Below are 20810 nucleotides of genomic sequence, written 5' to 3'. Positions count from 1 at the left end.
AACAGAGACACATTCAATGTTTGTTATCAAATTGTACATGACTACAATAATACAATTTCCTGACACTTTTCTTGTTAAAATAGAAAATGCTTGATAAGGGAATGTGATGGTTACTTACTTAACATAAATTTGAGATATACTCCATGTCCAAAATTTCCCTGTATCTACACTAATGGCTGTCACCACACAATGGTGTGATGACAGACCCGTTCTTCCATGTGCCATCAAAAGATGCGGCACAGTCTGCTACCAACTCATCAACAGCCTCGTCCTCCAGGATGGTCTCAGGTGCCACATCTGGCACACTATCATCCAGGATTAGAAATCTTTTTATTTGTTTCGTTGCTTGTACTTTCATTTCCTGAGTTACTGATATAAGCTGTTGTAAATAACATTTTGTCATGGATTAAGGAACACATTTTTCACATAGAAATGCACTTAGCATTATTATTACACCCCAAAACATTGAAATATATTGTGCAGTTTGTGAGTTACCAACATCATTTTACACTGTTGTCAATGTGATATACAACAATAATGTGATGGTTTAACCAGACCTATGTGATAACTTAGCTACGACACATTATCTTCATGCCTGTGTTCATCGTGGTTTCTGTAAGTTGCAAAGGTATTGTTTTGGTGCAATTTGCTCTTGCGTCCATCATCGTGGAACCTACAGGGTGTGACATGGGTTAAGGCTAGGTTAGAAGTATTTGACCTATCAAAGCATGTGTAAAATGTCTGATTATTTATTTTTTTAAACAAAGAAAGATTACATACACTGAAAAAAAGGCCAAGTGAATGGCTTTGCAAAATAATACACATGAACCCATTAAATAGTGTAAACTGATATAAATTGGGACCATGCAACATAATCACAATGCTCATAGCTCACCAATATAACATTAACTGAAGAAGGAATATTGACATTTAGTGCACTGTTGACATCCATCACCTTTGCATTTGTGGCTGACATTTAGTGCACTGTTGACATCCAACACCTTTGCATTTGTGGCTGACATTTAGTGCACTGTTGACATCCATCACCTTTGCATTTGTGGCTGACATTTAGTGCACTGTTGACATCCATCACCTTTGTATTTGTGGCTGACATTTAGTGCACTGTTGACATCCATCCCCTTTGTATTTGTGGCTGACATTTAGTGCACTGTTGACATCCATCCCCTTTGCATTTGTGGCTGACATTTAGTGCACTGTTGACATCCATCACCTTTGCATTTGTGGCCGACATTTAGTGCACTGTTGACATCCATCACCTTTGCCGTTGTGGCTGTGCAAAAATGATGAAGGGGAGGGGGATTTGCAAACCGCATAGCAAAAATTGCCCAGCCCATCCCGTTTGAATTTTTCCAAAAATTCTTTTCTTTCAATGTTACCCTCTCACAGGGCTCATTATTATTGCACAGCCTCGGGCTAAAATTATGACTAATACATTACTAAATTTACAATGTACATGTAGTAGCAATACGAAATGACAAATTCTGCATGCAAATCAATACCAACTAAATGTGGTAAAATACTGCTCTGAAATTCTGTGGAAGTCTGATGATACATAATACAAATCAAATAAAAAAGTCAATATGATTAGTAATCCAAGTGATGCCATCCTTTGCCATTTTATGTATTAGTTTGACTATTATTATTTCTTAGACACATTAACACCATGTTACTTCTTCATTGTTGGGCATATATAACCTACACTTTCTGCCATGCTGGCCTCATGTGACCGCCAATGAGATCGCACAAGTGGCTGCGGCAAACTCAGGAAGGCACTTAAGGTGACTGCTGCACTTCTCCCCTTCCCGATACTCCTCATGCCTAAAATAAGGCTCCTTTATACAAAGAAATAGAGGTATGGTACAGCACATAAAACAACAGTATATTAATGTAACAGTAAATGAGGAACTTCAACTTATGGGAAGTTGACATGATGACCATGAAGCATACTTTGCTATTACATTACTGCTGAACAGATTTCCAAGTAACAGATGAAATTTGTGTTTAAAACATATGCAAGGATCATTTCAAACAATCTAACCTTTATCTTTATAGTTAATATTGCACAGTCTAATAGACATGTAGATATGCAAGTGACATTAGTGAATGTGGACTATTTATTATTCCCTCTTTACCGATTAATTTCTTCAGAGTTATGGAGTTTCTCAACAGGCTTTGTGGAGTGATTAAACATATCGGCTTCGGTGTATTTGCACCTAGAATTAGTGCACTGCAGCCCCAGGCGTGTAGCCCATCCGTGATCCTGTTCCACCCAGAGCTGCAGTGCACATCCTGTAGAGAGGCAAAACTTGCACACGCAAGTGTTCTTTATGAATGTTTCCAGCAGATCCATCGCCCACAAGACGATTTCCACATTTGCCATCGTCTTCTATTTGAGGCTCTGGTATCTGGGAAATTAAGGACCAAATCAAAATCAATTACACAAAACACATTAAAGTTTCAGAACAATAACAACTTTGAATATTTATTGTATATCCAATGATGCAACATTCACAGCATACAGTGAATTAAAAAAAACCAAAAAAAACCCACAGCAGCACTCAATCTGGTGAGATTAAACAAATTATATGAACCTGTTGGGCTAAATAAAAAAAGGTGGAATATAATATCTTCTTGTAACTGTAACTACCAACATATATTGAATTGTGCAATATTAGGCCAATTTGATAAAATATGGGCTAAAACATGCACTTTCAGTCACAAACTCAAATACTTAACACAGGTCTATAACCATTCACAATATTGAGCAAGACCCAAAGCTGTAAGAAAGTACTTGTAATCTTACTATTTTATGCTGTGATGATTGCAATACACGTTGTGTGAAGTGAAAAAACACATAGCAGTTCCTAAATCTAAAAGACAATCACATACAAATTAGCTATTTGTTATTACACATTCTGTAATCAAGAGTACCTCTGTTGATATACATGGCGGATTAACATCACATCCTGGATGTAGGATTGGGATGTAGGGTTGTGATGTACATCTTTTCAATGCTCAGTATAGATGACAGACAAGTGTAAATGTTAAGCTCTTCACTATGTCCCTATGATGTGAAACATGGAGATTATGAACTCACAACCAAGATATTATTATTATATATAATGGTATAACTTGTATTTTTATACATACTATTCTAACCAGATATGTTGGCCTCATACTATAATGAACCAATTGTTTTGTCAACCGGGTATTAAACCAGGAACCTTCTGTGAGTCAGGTATTGAGGCCTTGATAACTTGTTGGTAACAGCATCCGCTAAAACAACTGGAAGATCCTGGGTTCAATTAGCGGTCAAGAAATTGACCATCTCAAAAGAAAGATTAGTTATTGCACAATGATTACATCAATAATGAGAAAGGGTATGTATACAAGTGGATATTCATACATGTATGTACTGGTAAATAAAATTGAGCAAGGCTTAGTACATACCCCATTTGAGCCCTAACCCCGACAGTAGCGTACCTGTGTGTGATACATACAAGACTGTGTATCTGTATGGAGCAGTGACTTTGCACAATGGTGCTCTCTGCAGATGCACTGCTTTTAATCTGTCTCAAAAATGTAAACACACAGGAAAGTAACTTGCTGTGAGGAATGTCATACAACATACTGAAATGTTTTGTTGCAAATATTTCCGTCTCCATAACAAATTGTACATTGTGTTGCAAAGTTAAAATGACACTGAAGATTTGCACTGTATTGCAAATTAATAGCAATGCACATGGTGTTCTAAGTTATAGTTGTAAATTAAAATGAAATATCAGTTCTGTCTTAGTGTCTTTTAATGTTGAAGAAATCTTCAGCATTTCAATAGCATGCTTACCTTGGTTTCTGCACGAATAGTGGTGGGTGTGGATCTGCTGGAAACACCTTTATGTGATGGTGGTTGATTCTGCAATTATAAGTTTAATTCATTGTTATTAAATGTATTCCCAATTTCAGTTGGCACTTTACAATATTTACAACATAAAAAATTTTGGTGGGTATGTTCCCCCAGAATTTTGAAGTGGTGGGTCTTTACGAGCTGAGAGCGTACCGGTAAAAGGGAAGTCTTTTGGACCTGTTAACAGTCAAAATCATTGGTCTTTTTGGGGTTTCTGGTTGAAAATCACCTGAAAAACATAAATACAAGGAATGAGCAATTTTGGGGTCTTTTAGAGCTGAAATTATCAAAATCAAGGGTGTTTTGGAGCTCTATTTTGGTCACTTTCAGAGCTGCAAAATCCAAAAGGGGGGTCTTTCCGTGGGAGCATACTTGTATGGCCATTTGTGTTAAATGCCCCCCCTTGCTGATTGTTTGGCGCTACTCAAAAAACTTGGCAACTTGCCGAAAATTGGGCTAGTTTACAAGAGTCAGGTCTACTTTAGCCAGGCTCAGTAGCAAGCGGGGGACAGGGTGGATTTGTCCATGGGCCCCGGGGTTCAGGGGCCCCAAGCACAAAGACGAAAATTAAATAAGAGCTGATAATGGAGAGCAGGGTGGGATTTTTATACCCCTAAAATTTTGGGGCCCCAAAATTGGCATATGCATCTTTCTTTTAACCTCAATAACGGCATGTTTTCTGGTCAAAATAGGGCAAAATTGTTCAATTTTCCATGCTTTATGCCAGCATTCAAATAGCAGAATTCATGTTGATCTTGGGCCAAAATAGTCTGAAATTGAATTGAACAAAATATGATAGTCCCCTTTAGTTAAACCAAAATTGACAACTGACTTGAGTGCACATGCTTTCCTCGGCACGTGAGTTCGGGGCCTCAAAATTTTGGCCTGGCCCAGGGCCCCCCATAAGGTAGGCTAAATCTCGCCTGGTTAAAAGGGCCTGTACTGCTCCTTGTCCATGGCCCCTGAGGCTCTTGCTACGCCCCTGACTTTAGCGCTGAAAACCTTTGGCAACACTCCACAGAACTCAGTCATCCAAGAAACGTGACTGATCTGAAACTCAAATCATGTGGACAAATCAGGGGATGTGTGTGTACAATAGAAAATAAATTATCAAACAATGATGACAGTCACATGAAGTATGACCATGCTGGCTTTACCTTTTTGGAGGCACTGGGCCAGGCCAAAATTTGGAGGCCCAAACTCACCGTAAGGAAGGATATGCACTTAAGTGGACAAGTTTGGTTTAGGTATAAGATCGATAATGGCAGCGGAACCATTACAATTTGGAGACAGACACGCATATATTTAACCAGGATATTTGCGCCAGAAGAGCACAAAAATGAAGTGAAATTTGCTATGGGCCAGTGCCCAAGAAGCACTCTGTGTGCAATTTGCCCTATTTTGGCCAAAAACATGGTAATTTTGGGCCACAAAGCAAGATCCATAACTCAATTGTAGAGGCCCCAAAATTATGGGGCCATGGAACAAGGTCCATGGGTAATAGCCAAAAATGTGTCTTTACCTTGCTAGTATTCCTCTTCTCTGGAACAAACCCACTACTTGTTGATGGTTCATTTTCCATTCTAGCTGACTTGATTATCTGGCATATTCAGAGTAAAAACAATAAGATAAATAACAGAATTTAATATGTACTAGACCAGTTGAATGTCAAAAAAAATAAGCCAATAATTATGTATGAGATAAGAAACCAAACACAAGATGCAATCCACATGCCAACATTGACAAGTTTAGATTTGTGACTGAAAACCAGTGAATATGAAACTGAATGACATTGACTACGGTACATAGTACAGCGTCAAGCACCCTATGTTTGAACATAGCCTCTCAAATGATGTCATTGCAAATTCAGTCCTGAAATAGTTGGTGTACTTTTACCCACTGGTGTAATTATAACTGGATCAGGTTTTACATAACATTTGTAAGTGCAGGGAATGACCTTTTTTTCGCTCCCATTAATAACTGCAAGTTCTACATGCGATGCCCCCCCAAAAAAAAAAAAAAAAAATAACCTGTTTTTTTTAATATGGGTTGAAGGACATTTGAAGTAGGGTCAATTTGGGATTATTGTGGTATTTTTGATGAAATTTCTTTCCTGAAGGCTAAATATTACCCTATATGTGACCCCTCGGCACAACTGAGCCCTGAAGTCGCCAATCATCATTTTTGAGATATTGAACCAAAATATTCTGCTTGAAATTAGCTTTAAAATGATGTATATCATGTATATAGTACTTGACATTTAAGTAGTGAAAAATCAATAAAACAGTCAATAAAGCCTTTGTTTTCTATTGTTTACTGTTAAGTTCCATGGAGCATATCTCAATAGTGGCACTGGCGACATCCGGCCTCAGTTGTGCCGAGGGGTCACATATTATCACCGAAAGCTTGAAAATTGTGCAAATGTAATGATTTTTTGGCTAACATATCAATTTTGAACATGTACAGAGTATTTGTGAAAAAGTAATTTCTAAAAATCAATTAAATGTTAGCCCCAAAATGGCTTATTTGACCTGATTTTAGCCAAAACTTGTTAAAAACAAACATTTTCCGTAAAATCTGGGTTGGTCACTCCCGTAAAACCGAGGGTTTTTTTCATTGCCTAATGGAATCTGATGCATCCGGCTGATGCGACTCATCATTTTGTGCAACAAAGGTTTGAAATAAAATATTATTCAAAATCTGACAAATTATAATTTTTTAAACTTACATTCTTCTCAGTTGCTCCTCACTGCAGTGCTATGGGATAACGCAAAAAGATGACACGCTGAAAAGGATTGGAAAGATTTGGCATTAATAAAAGTGCAACCTTCCCTGACCCCTATTTTAGCACCAAAAATGTGATTACCCCCTACCACCGATACACCTTACCCTCTAAACAGGCAACAATTGAATTGAAATTGATCAGTTATTTGAAATAAAATAAACACACTATCTGTAGTCATCTTGTGACTGAATGCCTACATTTTGGTCATCAAACATGTGATGACCCTCCTATTTTTCTGTGCAAATATTAAACCCCCTCCAGTATATTTGGGAGTGGGGACCCACCCCCTTCCAAAGAAAATGCCAGCCCCTTAGGTTGACAGCTAGTTATAAAAATATACTACTTAGGACTCAGCTTTCAATGCTTGTTGTGAGTTGAATTCAAAGCTAGACACTTCTCGATAAATGTACCGTACTGATGCCTGCTCAACATGATCATTCGGACATTCAATCAAATTCAACTAGTATGCATATGCAATGATGATGCATGCCACGTGTACATGCATCTGAAAACATTTTATGTATCAGCAGTTTATTCAACACGTATGATATGTACTATACTACGTCTTCATACATGTATTGACAACTGACTGGTTCATTGATTATGATATTCCAAATTTGTAGTTACTACAAAGTACAACTGCTTCATAAGGCCAATGAAAGTCAATTCCTTGTTTCCCGTTACACAATTTTTCATGACTGTGTAGGTGACCATTTCATTTTTCATTATTCATTATTTTATGCCATTTCATTATTGCATCTGTACGTTACAGGTGTAAACCAATAACTACCCATGTATGTGATAAATCACAGTTTGTAGTTAACTGATGTAGTTTACAACCACATGAAGGTGATTGTACAACTATTATCAAAAGTTTCACAATATTTTTTACGGAATAAGATCAGAGCAGATAAAAAAGTGCGGGACATACGACATAGAAGTGAGTAGGTATTCATGATTAATATTATTAATTATTTTACCATACTGTAAAGAAAATCTGTGAAAATCAACAGAAAGATATTTATGATATATTTCAAACCACAATTATTTATTGGTTTGTTAGAAATCAACATTATATTCAAAAGAATGAAATATTTGGCCAGCAATTGGTTTTGAGCGGAGTAGGGTAACGGGAAACTAGGAATCGACTTTCATTAGCCAACTAGGCATGTTCATAATATTTTGAAATTGAATAAATTCATCTAAAATTGCTTTCATTAAAAAGAGAATCATTTAACTTAAAAAATGAGGGGTCAATCATGTATGTAGGCCTACTATTGGCAATGTTATGAGGAAAAGTATGCTCGCCTGAATGTCCCAAATTTGGTGTCCCAGCATTATATCAGTAGCTTCCTATGTCTTATTGCGTGTATATATTTTATGGCTAAATTTTTGAGCACAAAAATGCACTAATGTTTCATGAAATGTGGCTTCTCCTTCTACTGCAATACTTGGCATAGTCCATCAGCTTGGATTTCCCGCCAAGGCTTTCACTACTTGAATAGTATAGTATTCCACAAATGCATTTTCACTAAAATTTATGCAGATTGGAATTTTTAGGGTCAAAATTCAAATTTTCTTCATTTCCCTATTGGATTACACAGTTAAGGCAGGATCTTGGATCACAAGATGCTTCCCAGACAAACAAGAACCTAGACCAGTGACTTTGACTCGCGTGAGTGAAGCTGACACTGCTTAGCAACGAATTTGACAAGGTCAAGGATGCATACTAGACGCATAAACAAGCAGACATGTCCGCGTCTACGGAACATGCTGCATTTGACGCTGGCGACAACGGCGCAGTAATCACGCAAACGAGCGCGTCAAACATGTATGCAATATTTCTCCGTGCCTAGCCCTAACCCTGTCAATCCGTCAATATCACCTTGGATACGGGCCGGGCTTTGACCCCCCGCTGTGGTAAAGGATGGGCAGTCATATACTAAAATGCAGCAAACCTTTTACGAGCGCGACTACCGTGATGTTGCAAATTCGGCGCTAACAACGCGTACGGCGCACAGTTCATTCATAAATTTCCACTCAGCAACAATATATCGCCTTAGCAGCCAATCAGAGACCAGTGCGTGCAACGCAGTATATACGCGATGCATCCTTACAATACGCGCTCGTCTAAGGTTTTCTGCATTTTAGTATAGGTCTAGGTGGTATGTCTATGAGATGCTTAATGACGCCCGCCCTCACATGTTAGAGAATGTGATCATGCCTAGCCCTAGCCTAACAGGCTAGCAGTGCAAAATTCGACACACATAAGATCAAGTTTGGCGGTTTTTAGGTCGGTCTGATTTTTTAGGGCAAAACTGAACTCTTTCGACAATTCTTAATTTATAGTTCATATTGTTTTTCTTACCTTAAAAGTTACCTTTGACTTTACATGTATTTACTTTGGCAGCTATACGTACGTAGTAGTAGTAGGTTTACCGAGTAAACTGTGTGACGATCAGCTGTTCCACGACCACGTCAATAATTTACATAATTATTAGCAGGTCAACTAATTTCAATATGAATAGTATTACTGATCCTCCCACTAAATGGCTGTAAATCAAAAGTATATCATGAAAATGGTAGTTTTTAAGATTTATACGTATCAGAAGTCAAATAAAATAATAATGAAAACAAAATGAAACCTAACAAATAAGAAATATGAAAATAAAAACGGGAAATTGTGAATAGCTCCGCCTCTTTGTCACGCCCATTTTGGGCACCTTTCCATGTCGTAACTTCCGGTAGCTCGCACAATTTATAGTTTTATAAAGCGATTTTGAAGAAACCTATTATGAATGACATCTCATGATGTGACGTTGTGTTCCCATTGTTCATTGCCTGGGAGCATGCGTACTCATGGTGCTCATTTTTTTTTCATTTAGGGCCTGTGCTTTGTAAAGTCCACCACAGTAAAATAAAGCTGTGACCATGATGACAGTGTCAATGGTTGTATGTACACACCAGTCCCTTTGCCTTGTATCTAGACCTGGTCGCGCCGGAGTCGCGAGGTAAAGCGACCAGTCATCGGCATCCCCTAGGTCAATTAGAGTTTCATCGTTTGTAATGTTGGTTCACAATGTGAACTTAATGTGAACCGAACTTAGTCTTTAGGTTGATGTTGAGCTATGTTGTATTTCAAGTATTTTTTCCACTGAATGACATGTGTTTGTCAGATATGGGATGTTGGACTCAACTTTTGCAGGAAAAACCTGAAATAATCAACAGAAGATGATAATCGTGAGTATAAATCAAACCACAGAGCAAAGCATGTCTTGGCTTTGAAACGTGTCCAATTTCGGGTCGATACGTTCAATAAGTAAGCTTATATTGAAGGATTTTTTCCTCAAAAACTGCGTAGCACGAATTCGGCAGATTTGACATAAATGAGCTGAACGTAGCACTAAACGGAACGATTTAGACAGGAAATAACTACTGAATGCACATAAATTTACTTTTCCTCGCTCCAACCAATGCTGCAGAACTCTTTTTCGTTGAAAAAGTGGGAACATTCGTGAATTTTCATTGACAAAATAGCATGTACACATGATCGTTTTCCCAAGATGCAAAATCACATGAATTTTCTGTCTTGACGAGACTAATTTAGGCATTTGTTGAACTCCGAAGTTCGAAATAAGTATCATAATTCTTTCTTTGGAGTTTTCAACATTTTATACCGAAATGATGCGGAAATCGGTAAAAGGGAAAGATATGAAATCTGGGGTGAAATAAAAAACTGCGTGAGCCGATGTGGAACATTATATATACAGACATATTTACATAATTTCCTAGGACCTTGCACAAGTGATCATGCTCAAATAATAAACTAGAGAGGTTGGTGATTGATATGCACCATAAATTTTGAACCTATGATCAGTATTGCTAGGCAAAAATTAACAGCAAACATGGCCGATTTTTCCATTTTGGACCAATTTGAAACCAAGCTTGGCCCGAGCCCTTAAAGTATATTAGCTGGATTAATTACTAAAAATGTATTAACAGATCAGTGTATTTGGTGGATAATGAATTAAAAACCATTGGAAACAAAGCTAACACTTGCCTTACGTTGCCAAACTACCAATGTTCTATAATAAGTTATGATCAGTCATGGACGACAAAGGGCTTAAAGCTAAAAGGGAAACTTTTTTAATACCTCAGAACTTACTCCCTTCAAGTTGGTGATCGTGATGTCAGCTAATCTCCGAGCGCAAATCCCGTAATTTTGCGTTTGATTTCGTTTCGATATTTGTAACAGAACGTCTGGGGTGTGTTATTATAGAGAAGTGCATATTTGTTTTCAGTTTCAGTTTTCTATGCTTGTACCGCTTTGCACGTCAACATGGCACTGCGTCATCATCCCTATATATTCGTGTCAAAATTGCCGTGATAGTACCATGAATCCTCTCATTTTTCAAAAGCTACGCATGGCGATTTTGTTCGAGATAGGCCGAGCGACTCAGGCTAAGCATACCATTTACATGATATGACTGGGCCATATGGAAGAACAGGGAACACTTAAATTTTCCCTGAATATGGACCCAGTATAAAGAAGAAATAAACAAACAAACAAATGAGATACCATAGCCCTGCCATAGAGCCTGCCGCTTAGTTTCTATTCTACGATTTGCGCATGATCAGTACCACATATGGTGTTACTATTATAGAAAATTCGATTTGTTTTCAGGTAAAACGCAGGTTTTGTTTCCAGTACACTAACTCGAAAAGCAATACACTAATTAGCGGGCCTTGCTGTTTGCTGTGGATATCTTTAACTGCATTTTATAAGTAAAGATTTTGAAATCCAAAGTAAAAATTGTGATATTTTCAACCCGTGTAAGATCCAGCTGCTGTATCTATAATCAGTGTTGCCAAAACTTTTCAGCGTCAAGGCGCGGCGCATTGACTCGCCAGGCCGCGGTAAATGATTCTCAAGTAGCCCAATTTTGTAACAATCCAAAAAAGCGCCCAATACCGGATATTTGGGCGGATTTACCCGAATTTAGAACGCAAAACACCCAATTGGGCGGAAAAGCACTTGACTTTGAAACTTCCGGTACTTACTGGGAAGTTACTGCCCGATCAATAAATGGTCACAAAACCCATTGTAATTTCAATTTGGCGCTTCAAAGACTCAAAACCTTTATAAATCGGCTAAATTGAAAGGAAAATACATCAAATTAGTGCCGCGGCCTGAGACTGGCAAAAGTAGCCCAATTTTAGACAAGTAGCGGCATGCTTTTTTGAGTAGCGGCAAGTGATCGCCAAGTAGCCCAATTGTGCGCCTAAGGCGCGGCGTTGGCATCACTGTCTATAATACAATGTACATTTATCGACTTTCTTTATCTGCGTCAATAATAGAATATCGATTCAATCGAATTGAATACATGTCTCCATTTTGAGTTTGTACTACACCTCTGAGCGACAAAGCGATCGATTTCTAGCCAATCAGATACGGTAGGCCTCCTTTTCTTGCGTTCGGTGAAATACCAATCGCCCGTCGCGTCGCTCACCAACGGAGTATTAAGTTTATATTTATAACACTGGCTGTTGACACTGTGCATGGGTAGTGCCAAAAATATATAATATGTTTTACAAGTCTTGTACATAGATGATAAAAGTTGATAATATATATTTTTGAGAACAGCTCATGGGGGCAGCCAATAAAATATTGCTATCGCTACTGCCCCTATGGAATGTAAACCAAAGCTATGGAAGAGATATGTGGATGATATCTTGGAAATTGTTTGTAAAGATGAAGTGAATAACCTCACTGACCACCTGAACCAAGCTGACGACACCGACTCTATCAAATTCACTTTTGAAAAGGAAGTGGATGGCAAGATCCCCTTTTTGGACACATTGATTGTTCGGCGAGATGATGGATCGGTTAAGTTATTGGTTTACCGGAAGGCTACTCATACTGACCAATATTTGAACTTTAGGTCACACCACCCTCTTCACCAGAAACTAGGCGTTGTTCGTACCCTCTTCGATAGAAAGAACAAAATTGTCACTGAAGAGCAAGACAAGGTAGAGGAGGAAACTCACATTAAGGGGGCTCTCCAAAAATGCGGATACCCAGATTGGACCATTGAAAAAGTGAAACACTAGATGGCTACGCCTAAGCCCAAGAAAGACAGATCTAAGAAAGACGATTCCGCTAAGTCGAAAGGTCTTGTTGTCATTCCCTAGGCTAGGATCGTCGGCAAAGAGAGTAATAGATATAAGAGATGGATTAAGGAGGCGATCACCATCAGAAAGCGGGGCAATACCATGAACAGTGACGAGGGGCAATACAACTTGAGTCACGTCTGTGACGATCTGATAAGTGAAAAATCAACTGGCAACTCCGTTGCCAAGCAGCAGAAATCATCAGCTGTACACAGATCGTCATTGCAACAATAGCATCGATAAAGAAAACTGTCCGTTTTCGAAACGTCTGCAAGTAAGTGGAAATCTTTGGACTAGTTGTAAGAAATTACATATACATGTACCAGTTTATCATGAACAGTCCTGATGAATATCTTCAAGAAGCCCAATCACCATTATAACTTCCGGTTTTTGAGAGCAGTTTTGGGACACTTTGACCTCTGACATATCGGGTAAATTGCTGTAATTATTCATAATTAATTTATTATTGTAATAATGTTAGCATTTTAAATAATAAAATAAACAATTTATACAATTACCAAATTTTTGGATTTGTTTTGATTCTAGTAACACGTTTTAAATTATATTTTGTACGCACAAAACCCCAATTTTTCTGAATTTTGCCGATAGGTCAAAGGACAAAGTGTCCCAAAACTGCAAAAACTGTCCCACAATGCTTTGCAAACTTCCAATGCCGATTGGGCTTATTCATTAATGAAAAAAGAAACACAAGCTCTTGCATTCAATTCCAGTGTACACAACATGGAATGTCTGTAAAAATATATTGTAATTAATTGCACACACAGACTCTACAGGACAAGTCCGCTCTCAAAAATACGCAACATCTCCCTCTCTTACTTTGTTCAATAGTCTTTGATACTTGTATTCTGCCATCATTCCCATTATTCTACTATATATTACGGGCACTTTTCCTGAACACAGTGCTAGCTAGATGGCGCTATCAAAAAGTCAGATGAGTGGAAGCAGGAATATGGGATGAATATGTATATCATTATATAAAAAGCTGTAACAATTAATGGTGTTTTTTTACTACACAAAAAGCATCGGGATCTCATTATGTATCTACAATCCTCGAAAAAACTCTTGAAACGTTTAAGCGTCTTTGGGCATGTTGGGGGAAAATGAATCCCCCACTCCCCAGTGCAATGTTGAGACGTGTTCAGTGTGTCTCCAAAGTCATGAAAGTGTCGCAACATTGAATAATGGGAGGCGTGGAAGGGTAAAGTGTTAATTGAAGGCCCAGCTTCCTTGTAATATCCAATATTAAAAATTTGTATTAACATTAAGAATACACATTTGATTTTATTAAAGATGCCTAAAGTGTTCCAAGGATTTTTTTCGAGGATTGTAGATCCGAGAGGGGGCACTTGTATTGGCAAGTGGTATCCGTGAACATGGACTTTCAGAATGTACTGCCATTGCGTCCAAAGAGTCATTTGTCTTGACCTATAATTGGGCTTCATGATAATATTGCAAGTGTATTAAGGGCTCAGATAGCAACGTTGGCTTAGTATTTTTATGGGACCTGAGAGCACATGAGACACAACAACTTGACTGCATTCTGAATACGGGGAATGTCCTTCTGATATCAAATTATTTTGATTTTTTGAAATTCGCGATATAATACCAATTTGTCATAAAACAATGGTCACGTGTTTGTATTTTTAATCTGGAGTGTTCTAATCCCGTGCGTGGGTTGGGATCCTTCTTTATTTTAATTACTAAGTATACAGTTTACGTTTTTGAAATTAAACGAGTCGATGTAAAAATGGGCTATTCCAGAAAATAGGTGCACACCCCCTATAGAGGAGTAAATCTTCAAACAAAGAAATGTCTGGATTTCCAAGTCTGCTTTCTGAAAACGACTGGATTTCCAGTTGCCAATGTTAGCTCTCAAATTGAGGATTTCTGATTTAAAACTATTTTTCTGCCGGATTTTTTTGCCTTTGAACACTTTGAAAGTCTTGATTTCCAACAGTCACGACTGGACAAAAAGTCCGGATATCCGAACTCCTCTATAGGGGGTGTGCATCTATTTTCTGGAATAGCCCAATTACACGGAAGAACACAACTTTAATGAATTGGAGGAGAAAAGGCATTATGGTATAAATAATTTTCAAACTTGTCCGACCAATACTACAAGAAAGTTCAAGATCATAATACTTACCACTGTTAGCCCCACAATATTGTCTGCTACCATAGAAGCTCGGGGATTCACCGGGATAAAACTGACGACTTGACTCTTCATAAGACCCCCGGTAGTAAGGGCTGACTGGGGCTGAACTTTCTGCTCTATGGGGTAAAGCTGAGCCATAATCACAATGATAATTCATGCTTAAATTGTGTAGTTGTGTCTCATGGTAGGCACTGGGCTGCACCGCATCTTCAATGCCCCAATAGACATTTCTTCCACCTAAAGGTGCTTGATAAGTTGAATGGAAATTATAAGGGTAATAAGGTGGGTCCTGTCTGTCTTGAGAAAAGTGGGGTTTGTGACTCATTGTATATGAGGGCGGCAAACCAGTTGCAATGATAGGACGTTTGGGAAAATCAGCCGATGAGGGCGTGAACTGTTCTGGACCATGTTGAAAGCGCGGTGAAACATGCTCAGTTTGGGGTTCTCTCGGGTACATGCCTAAACTATGTCCAAAAGGTGTCTCTTGATAAGCAGATGATGTTGTCGTTCTTTCATTAGCTGGATTCGTGGATTGCAAATGGTGGTATTGGCTTGATGAGATTGGATAAGACGATGTTTCGTTGCATGTTGTTCTAAGTTGCTTATGTCCAATATCTTGTTCACTGTGTCGTTTTTGCGGTGCATTTGTCTCCGTGGAATCTGTAAATATTTAATGTTTAATGTTCTAATCAATGGAAAGAATGTGACCGGGAGCAAACTGCAACTTTTGAATTTGCATCTTGATTCAGATTTTAGATCATGGTGTCTTAATTTATTGACCGATTTCAAAGATTGAGGTCGTAAATCCGAGCTAAAAACATGCAGCTATTATAATAGCTGCTGGTTCAAATTATGACATATCTGTCCTTGTTTAGGATAGGCCTATACAGTGGTGAAAATAACTAAAATAACTGATGAATCACCAACTGAAGTTCAAATGTTTTTAAAAAATCAAGTCAAATGTTTAGAACATGCCTTGAATTTGGAACACTTTTAATCCTGAAAATCAACTAGTTATTTTCTTGGGTTTGCAGTTACAATATGAAGAACAACACCAACATGTTCAATGTTGACCTCCGGCCCGTCTGTCATCAGCCTCTGTGATGGTGTGCAGGAGTCTTGTGACAGAGCAGAAGGATGGAATACTGTATTACATTCAGAAGATGGCTTTTCGCCAGCCCATAGGGCTGATATCTAATTCTGAGATGGGATTTGTGTACACTAAAGATTAGCTAAGATTATAGCCTTCTTCTATTGGTATGAATTATTTTTTTTACTTCTTGTGGTGGAAATGTTTTGATGTCTGCTAATTCGATTTGCAAGGAAAAGAAAGTATGTTTTGCCGTTTCAGCGGAAGAAAACGATTGAGTAATGCCAAAGTTATGTTTGAATTAATTATGACTTAAAAGTTATCATAGGTTAGGCCTACACATATAAACATAAACTTGTTCAGCAATCAGCATATCAAAAAAATGACATGGTCAACAATTAGTAATTAGCGGGGAATGATCACTGGAACAAGGTCATATCAGTGGACTACTGAGCATAGCATGATGTTTGGTTGCCTGTGAGTGCATAATTGATATGTTGATAACAGATCTAATAATGTTGTAGAATCAAAATCTTCATTATATGGACCACATTGAAGTCAAAGTAATTATCTATCCTATCCTGTATCGTTTTATGGATAAAATTGACTCAAAATGTTATTGATGATATTATTGCTATCTTTAACATCAGTTTTGTCTTTTCAACGGGAAAAATCCGATGGAAAATAAAGTTTTTAGGGGCTAGCTATAATATTGAACAATATATCCCATATATAGTGATCAACTTATCGAGAGGAAGTGTTCCACTTCTGAAACTGAAGTCCAGGGATGTGTATAAGTCATATATTGACAGCATAAAAACTGATCCTGTTAGTCAATTTTCATTAAAAGAGTTTATAATATGACTGAAGCCAAATGTTACGAGCTGTATTTAATGCCTTTCAGAGCTACGCTGGATGTGAAATTAAGATGGCTTCAGTACAGAATTACTCATAACATTTTGCCAACTAATGACTGGCTGTACAAAGTTGGGTTGGTTGACAATGATAAATGTGTTTTTTGTAAAACAGAGAAGGAAACCATGGTACATCTATTTGCTAGTTGTAATATTGTGAATTCTTTCTGGCAAAGTATTCAGACTCATTTTGACTTCATACCTGAGTTTGATGAATTTAGTAAAGTATTTGGTTTACTGGATACAAATGTTAATTACTTAGCAGGTATTAATCAAATTATGCTCATTGCTAGAAGACATATTTACAAGTGTAGATGCGAGCAGGTTAAGCTCTCTTTTAATGGTTTCAAAAATATGGTTGTTGATACTTTGAAGCTTGAACATTTTTGTGCACAAAGAAATTTGAAGTTGGATATACATTTTAAAAAGTGGGATCCCTTTCTCAGTTTGTTGTGATGCATTATATCTTGGATATCTTAGCAGCCTTTATTGCATTTTATGTATACTGTTAAGGTGGTGCTGCACCCTTGGCCAATTGTGTGCCTATTTCTGCATTTTTCTCCAAATTTGTTGAGAGGAATGCGGGATGGTCACGCAGTTTTGTCGGGGTGTGGGGCCGCCTCAAATCCATAATAGCGTACTGGAATTATTAATCTCATGACACTATTTATATATTTATATGCTTGTCTCGGCCTCGGTGGTGAATTTTGATTATTGTATTGTATTATATTACCACTGGAATTTGTCTGTATTGTATATTCTTATGGCATATTTTTTTTCTTTGTACTTGTATCATTATTGTACTGTTTTTATTTGCAACGCATAAAATGTTAAAATAAAAGCCCGATTTCGGGCATGAAATACAAAAAAAATATATCCCATATTTTGACATGCACTTATAGAAAATAAATAAATTATTGTCTTACTTTATAACTTATAAATACTGTAAAATGACACATAACTAAAGTGAGGCCACTTTCTATCTGTTTTATTTGATTCATAAAATTACATTCAACAAAATGATTGAAGACTGAGAAAACACACAATGCAGACTATTACAGAATGGAGTAGGTAAGATGCCATGTCCATAGCTTTGCAGGAGTTTCGGACTAACAATCAACACATTCAAAAAATACAGTTTAAAAGTGAAGATTGTAGTGAATGATCAGTCCTTTATCATGTGCTTGCCACTATCTACTTTATAGTAAACTATACATTGCGAAATAATATAAAATCATTTTAAAATAAAATGTGCATGTAAGTTGAGTTTACATAGCGAATTAACTAACAACTGCAGTGTATTTTTTGATTTTAATAATAAGCATGGGTAAAAAGCAGTAAAGATAAAAATACAGAACAATTTGGAGTAATGAATTAAAGAGTTGACAGAAGTTATAGGAGTTAACGTTTTTTGCTGTTTCAGTGTGCATGTTCTCACCATTGATGGTTTGGTGAACTGTCATGTAACATGGATGTAAGCGTGATCCTAAAAAATGCCTTTCACGGTGACCCAAACTATTTACAAGACCTCTTCTGCATTGAGGCTGGCCTTCAAGGGAATGTTTATACTGGCTTAATTTCTGAATAAAATCAGAGCATGGATAAGTACACATTTCTTGGTGCTGTATATCATCTTGATATATTTTTTATAATGCGAGAACTGCTTGCTATTACAATTGAATTGAATGGAGAGACATTGGTCCAGAAGTTGAGAGGAAGTAGTGGATTATTTATTATGTTAGTGGGATTGTCAAATTTGGTGTCAAAATAATTGCACGGGGTTTTCTCTTCAATGATACCTTCATTTTTGTTGTAGTTTGCTGTATTATACTAGAGTTATGAACGTTTAAAATGATATGGAGACTTTTGGGCCACCCTGTACATTCTGTAAAATAATGCAGATAATGCTTTTATAGCGCCTCTGAACAGTTCTTTGAAATGAAGCTGGCGCTTTATATAAAATAAAATATAAATGTCTTTGATTGATTGATTGATTGATTGATTGATTGATTGATTGATTGATTGGTTGGTTGGTTGGTTGGTTGGTTGATGTATACCTCTCATTACCGAGGAATGGTGCATGACGGGAGAAAGGCAAATGACTAAATCTTTTTTACTTACTTGTACAAGCCGTGGAGTTGTATTTTCTCTTACTAGTTCTACACGTATCTAATGGCGCTGCGTGGATGGTTGACTTCCCTTTACGCAGCTTGGCTTTTGTGCTGATCTCCGCTGGGATTGACCATAACACAACAACATAAATATAAAAATAAGAAACATAAATTGATACTTTTATTAAATGATTTTGATAACAATGGTGTTACAGATTTGTAGGATGTCCAACAAGTAGAACGCATTAGTTGATGTGAATGAGATTCTCTATCAAACAATGAAACATTTTATTTTTTAATGTAAATGTTTTACATCCGATGCACTTTACATCAATCCAAAAATATAATAATTCTTAAACTAAGGCCGATAAAAAAAATACATGTTTCTCGTCCGCGCCCTCCTCCTTTTTTGAAGATTTTTCAAATTTCTTTTTATTTTGTAAACTTTCAGTTAGGCCTATAACTTGTTGAAAAAGATGTTTCAGAAGTTGAAACTTATTTACGGCTTTGTAAATGCATAATACATCATTTAAGAAGAGTTTTGTGATCACTAGAGGGGCCTACCTCTCAAAACAATAAAATAAAAAGGGCCTCCTCCTTTTTCTCAGGTATCAATCGGTATGTCGAATACCCCAAATATGGTGCCAAATACAGGTATTTAGCGTCGTTTTCCAATAAAAAATAGAAAATAAAAAGCCCCTCATCCTCCAATTTTCAAAAACCCGGACGGGAAACATATTTTTATTTTTACTTGGCCTAAGGCATTACCTATTTCGCAGTATTGTGGGTTAGTCAAAATGGACACCATCTGGACTAACTTGAAGTTAGTCATAAAATCGTCGAGCGACTAACCTAAGCTGCTTGACTATAGTCAAGCCTGCTCAACTAACGTCCAAGGCGCACCATCTGGACTAACTTAACGTTAGTCAATCTGACTAATTTAACTTTTCAGTGATATTCAACAGCATATCATAATAAACAAGATGTGCATTTTTATTTATAAACTGTCCATCTTGTTTTTATGTCAGTTGCCAGTATTATGACCTTATGTTTTATGTAAACACTCATGCCATTATGCCTTCCCCCTCTTTTTATATGCATTTATATCCTTCCCAATTCACCTTTTCGGTAAATCCCATAAGCCTTTGCGAGTACACCTGAGATGTCGTCATTTGACATCAGTGCGTGTCACGCCGATGCGTACATCGTTCAGCGAACACACTGCGCATTTTAAGACGGCGTGGCACCAAATGACGACATCGTAGGTGTACTCGCAAATGCAAATAGGATTTACCGAAAAGGTCAATACTAACTAATCCTTACCAACTTGTTTCATGTGTTTCTGCACGTGACATTCCATTTGTCTGTGTTCTCTGTCATCTTGCTGTCCTTCTAATACCAGCAATGTATACTCACTAAGAGTCATATTCAACAAGTGAAACGAACCTATCAAAAAAGGAAGTTATTATCTTTTAAAGAGAGCTGCGTTGCAGAGTGGCTGAGGTTTTTGAATATGGTGCAAAAGATCGCGGATTGACAACATGAACAATAATATACGCTTTTAATATCCACTCTCATTTTGCACCATTGTTTTTTTTCTGGATATCCCTACTCATTTATTTCTGATCCCGAACTATT

The 20810-nt window shown here is 37.3% G+C and overlaps 1 protein-coding gene across 1 annotated transcript in view; it reads right to left on the bottom strand.

Annotated features, from left to right (window-relative positions):
* LOC140166252 (DNA-binding protein RFX6-like) overlaps positions 1-20810 on the bottom strand; it is an 83789-nt gene that overhangs the window by 18059 nt on the left and 44920 nt on the right. The window contains exons 16-18 of the mRNA XM_072189658.1: positions 20496-20618; positions 19183-19293; positions 15049-15717 (exon numbers count right to left, since the gene is read on the bottom strand). Of these exons, the coding sequence (XP_072045759.1) occupies positions 15049-15717; positions 19183-19293; positions 20496-20618 (903 nt within the window). The remainder of the gene's footprint in view (positions 1-15048; positions 15718-19182; positions 19294-20495; positions 20619-20810) is intronic.

This window comes from Amphiura filiformis, chromosome 12 (assembly GCF_039555335.1).
Source record: "Amphiura filiformis chromosome 12, Afil_fr2py, whole genome shotgun sequence".
Lineage (NCBI taxonomy): Eukaryota > Metazoa > Echinodermata > Ophiuroidea > Amphilepidida > Amphiuridae > Amphiura > Amphiura filiformis.
This window is presented reverse-complemented; position numbering and strand designations above follow the sequence as displayed.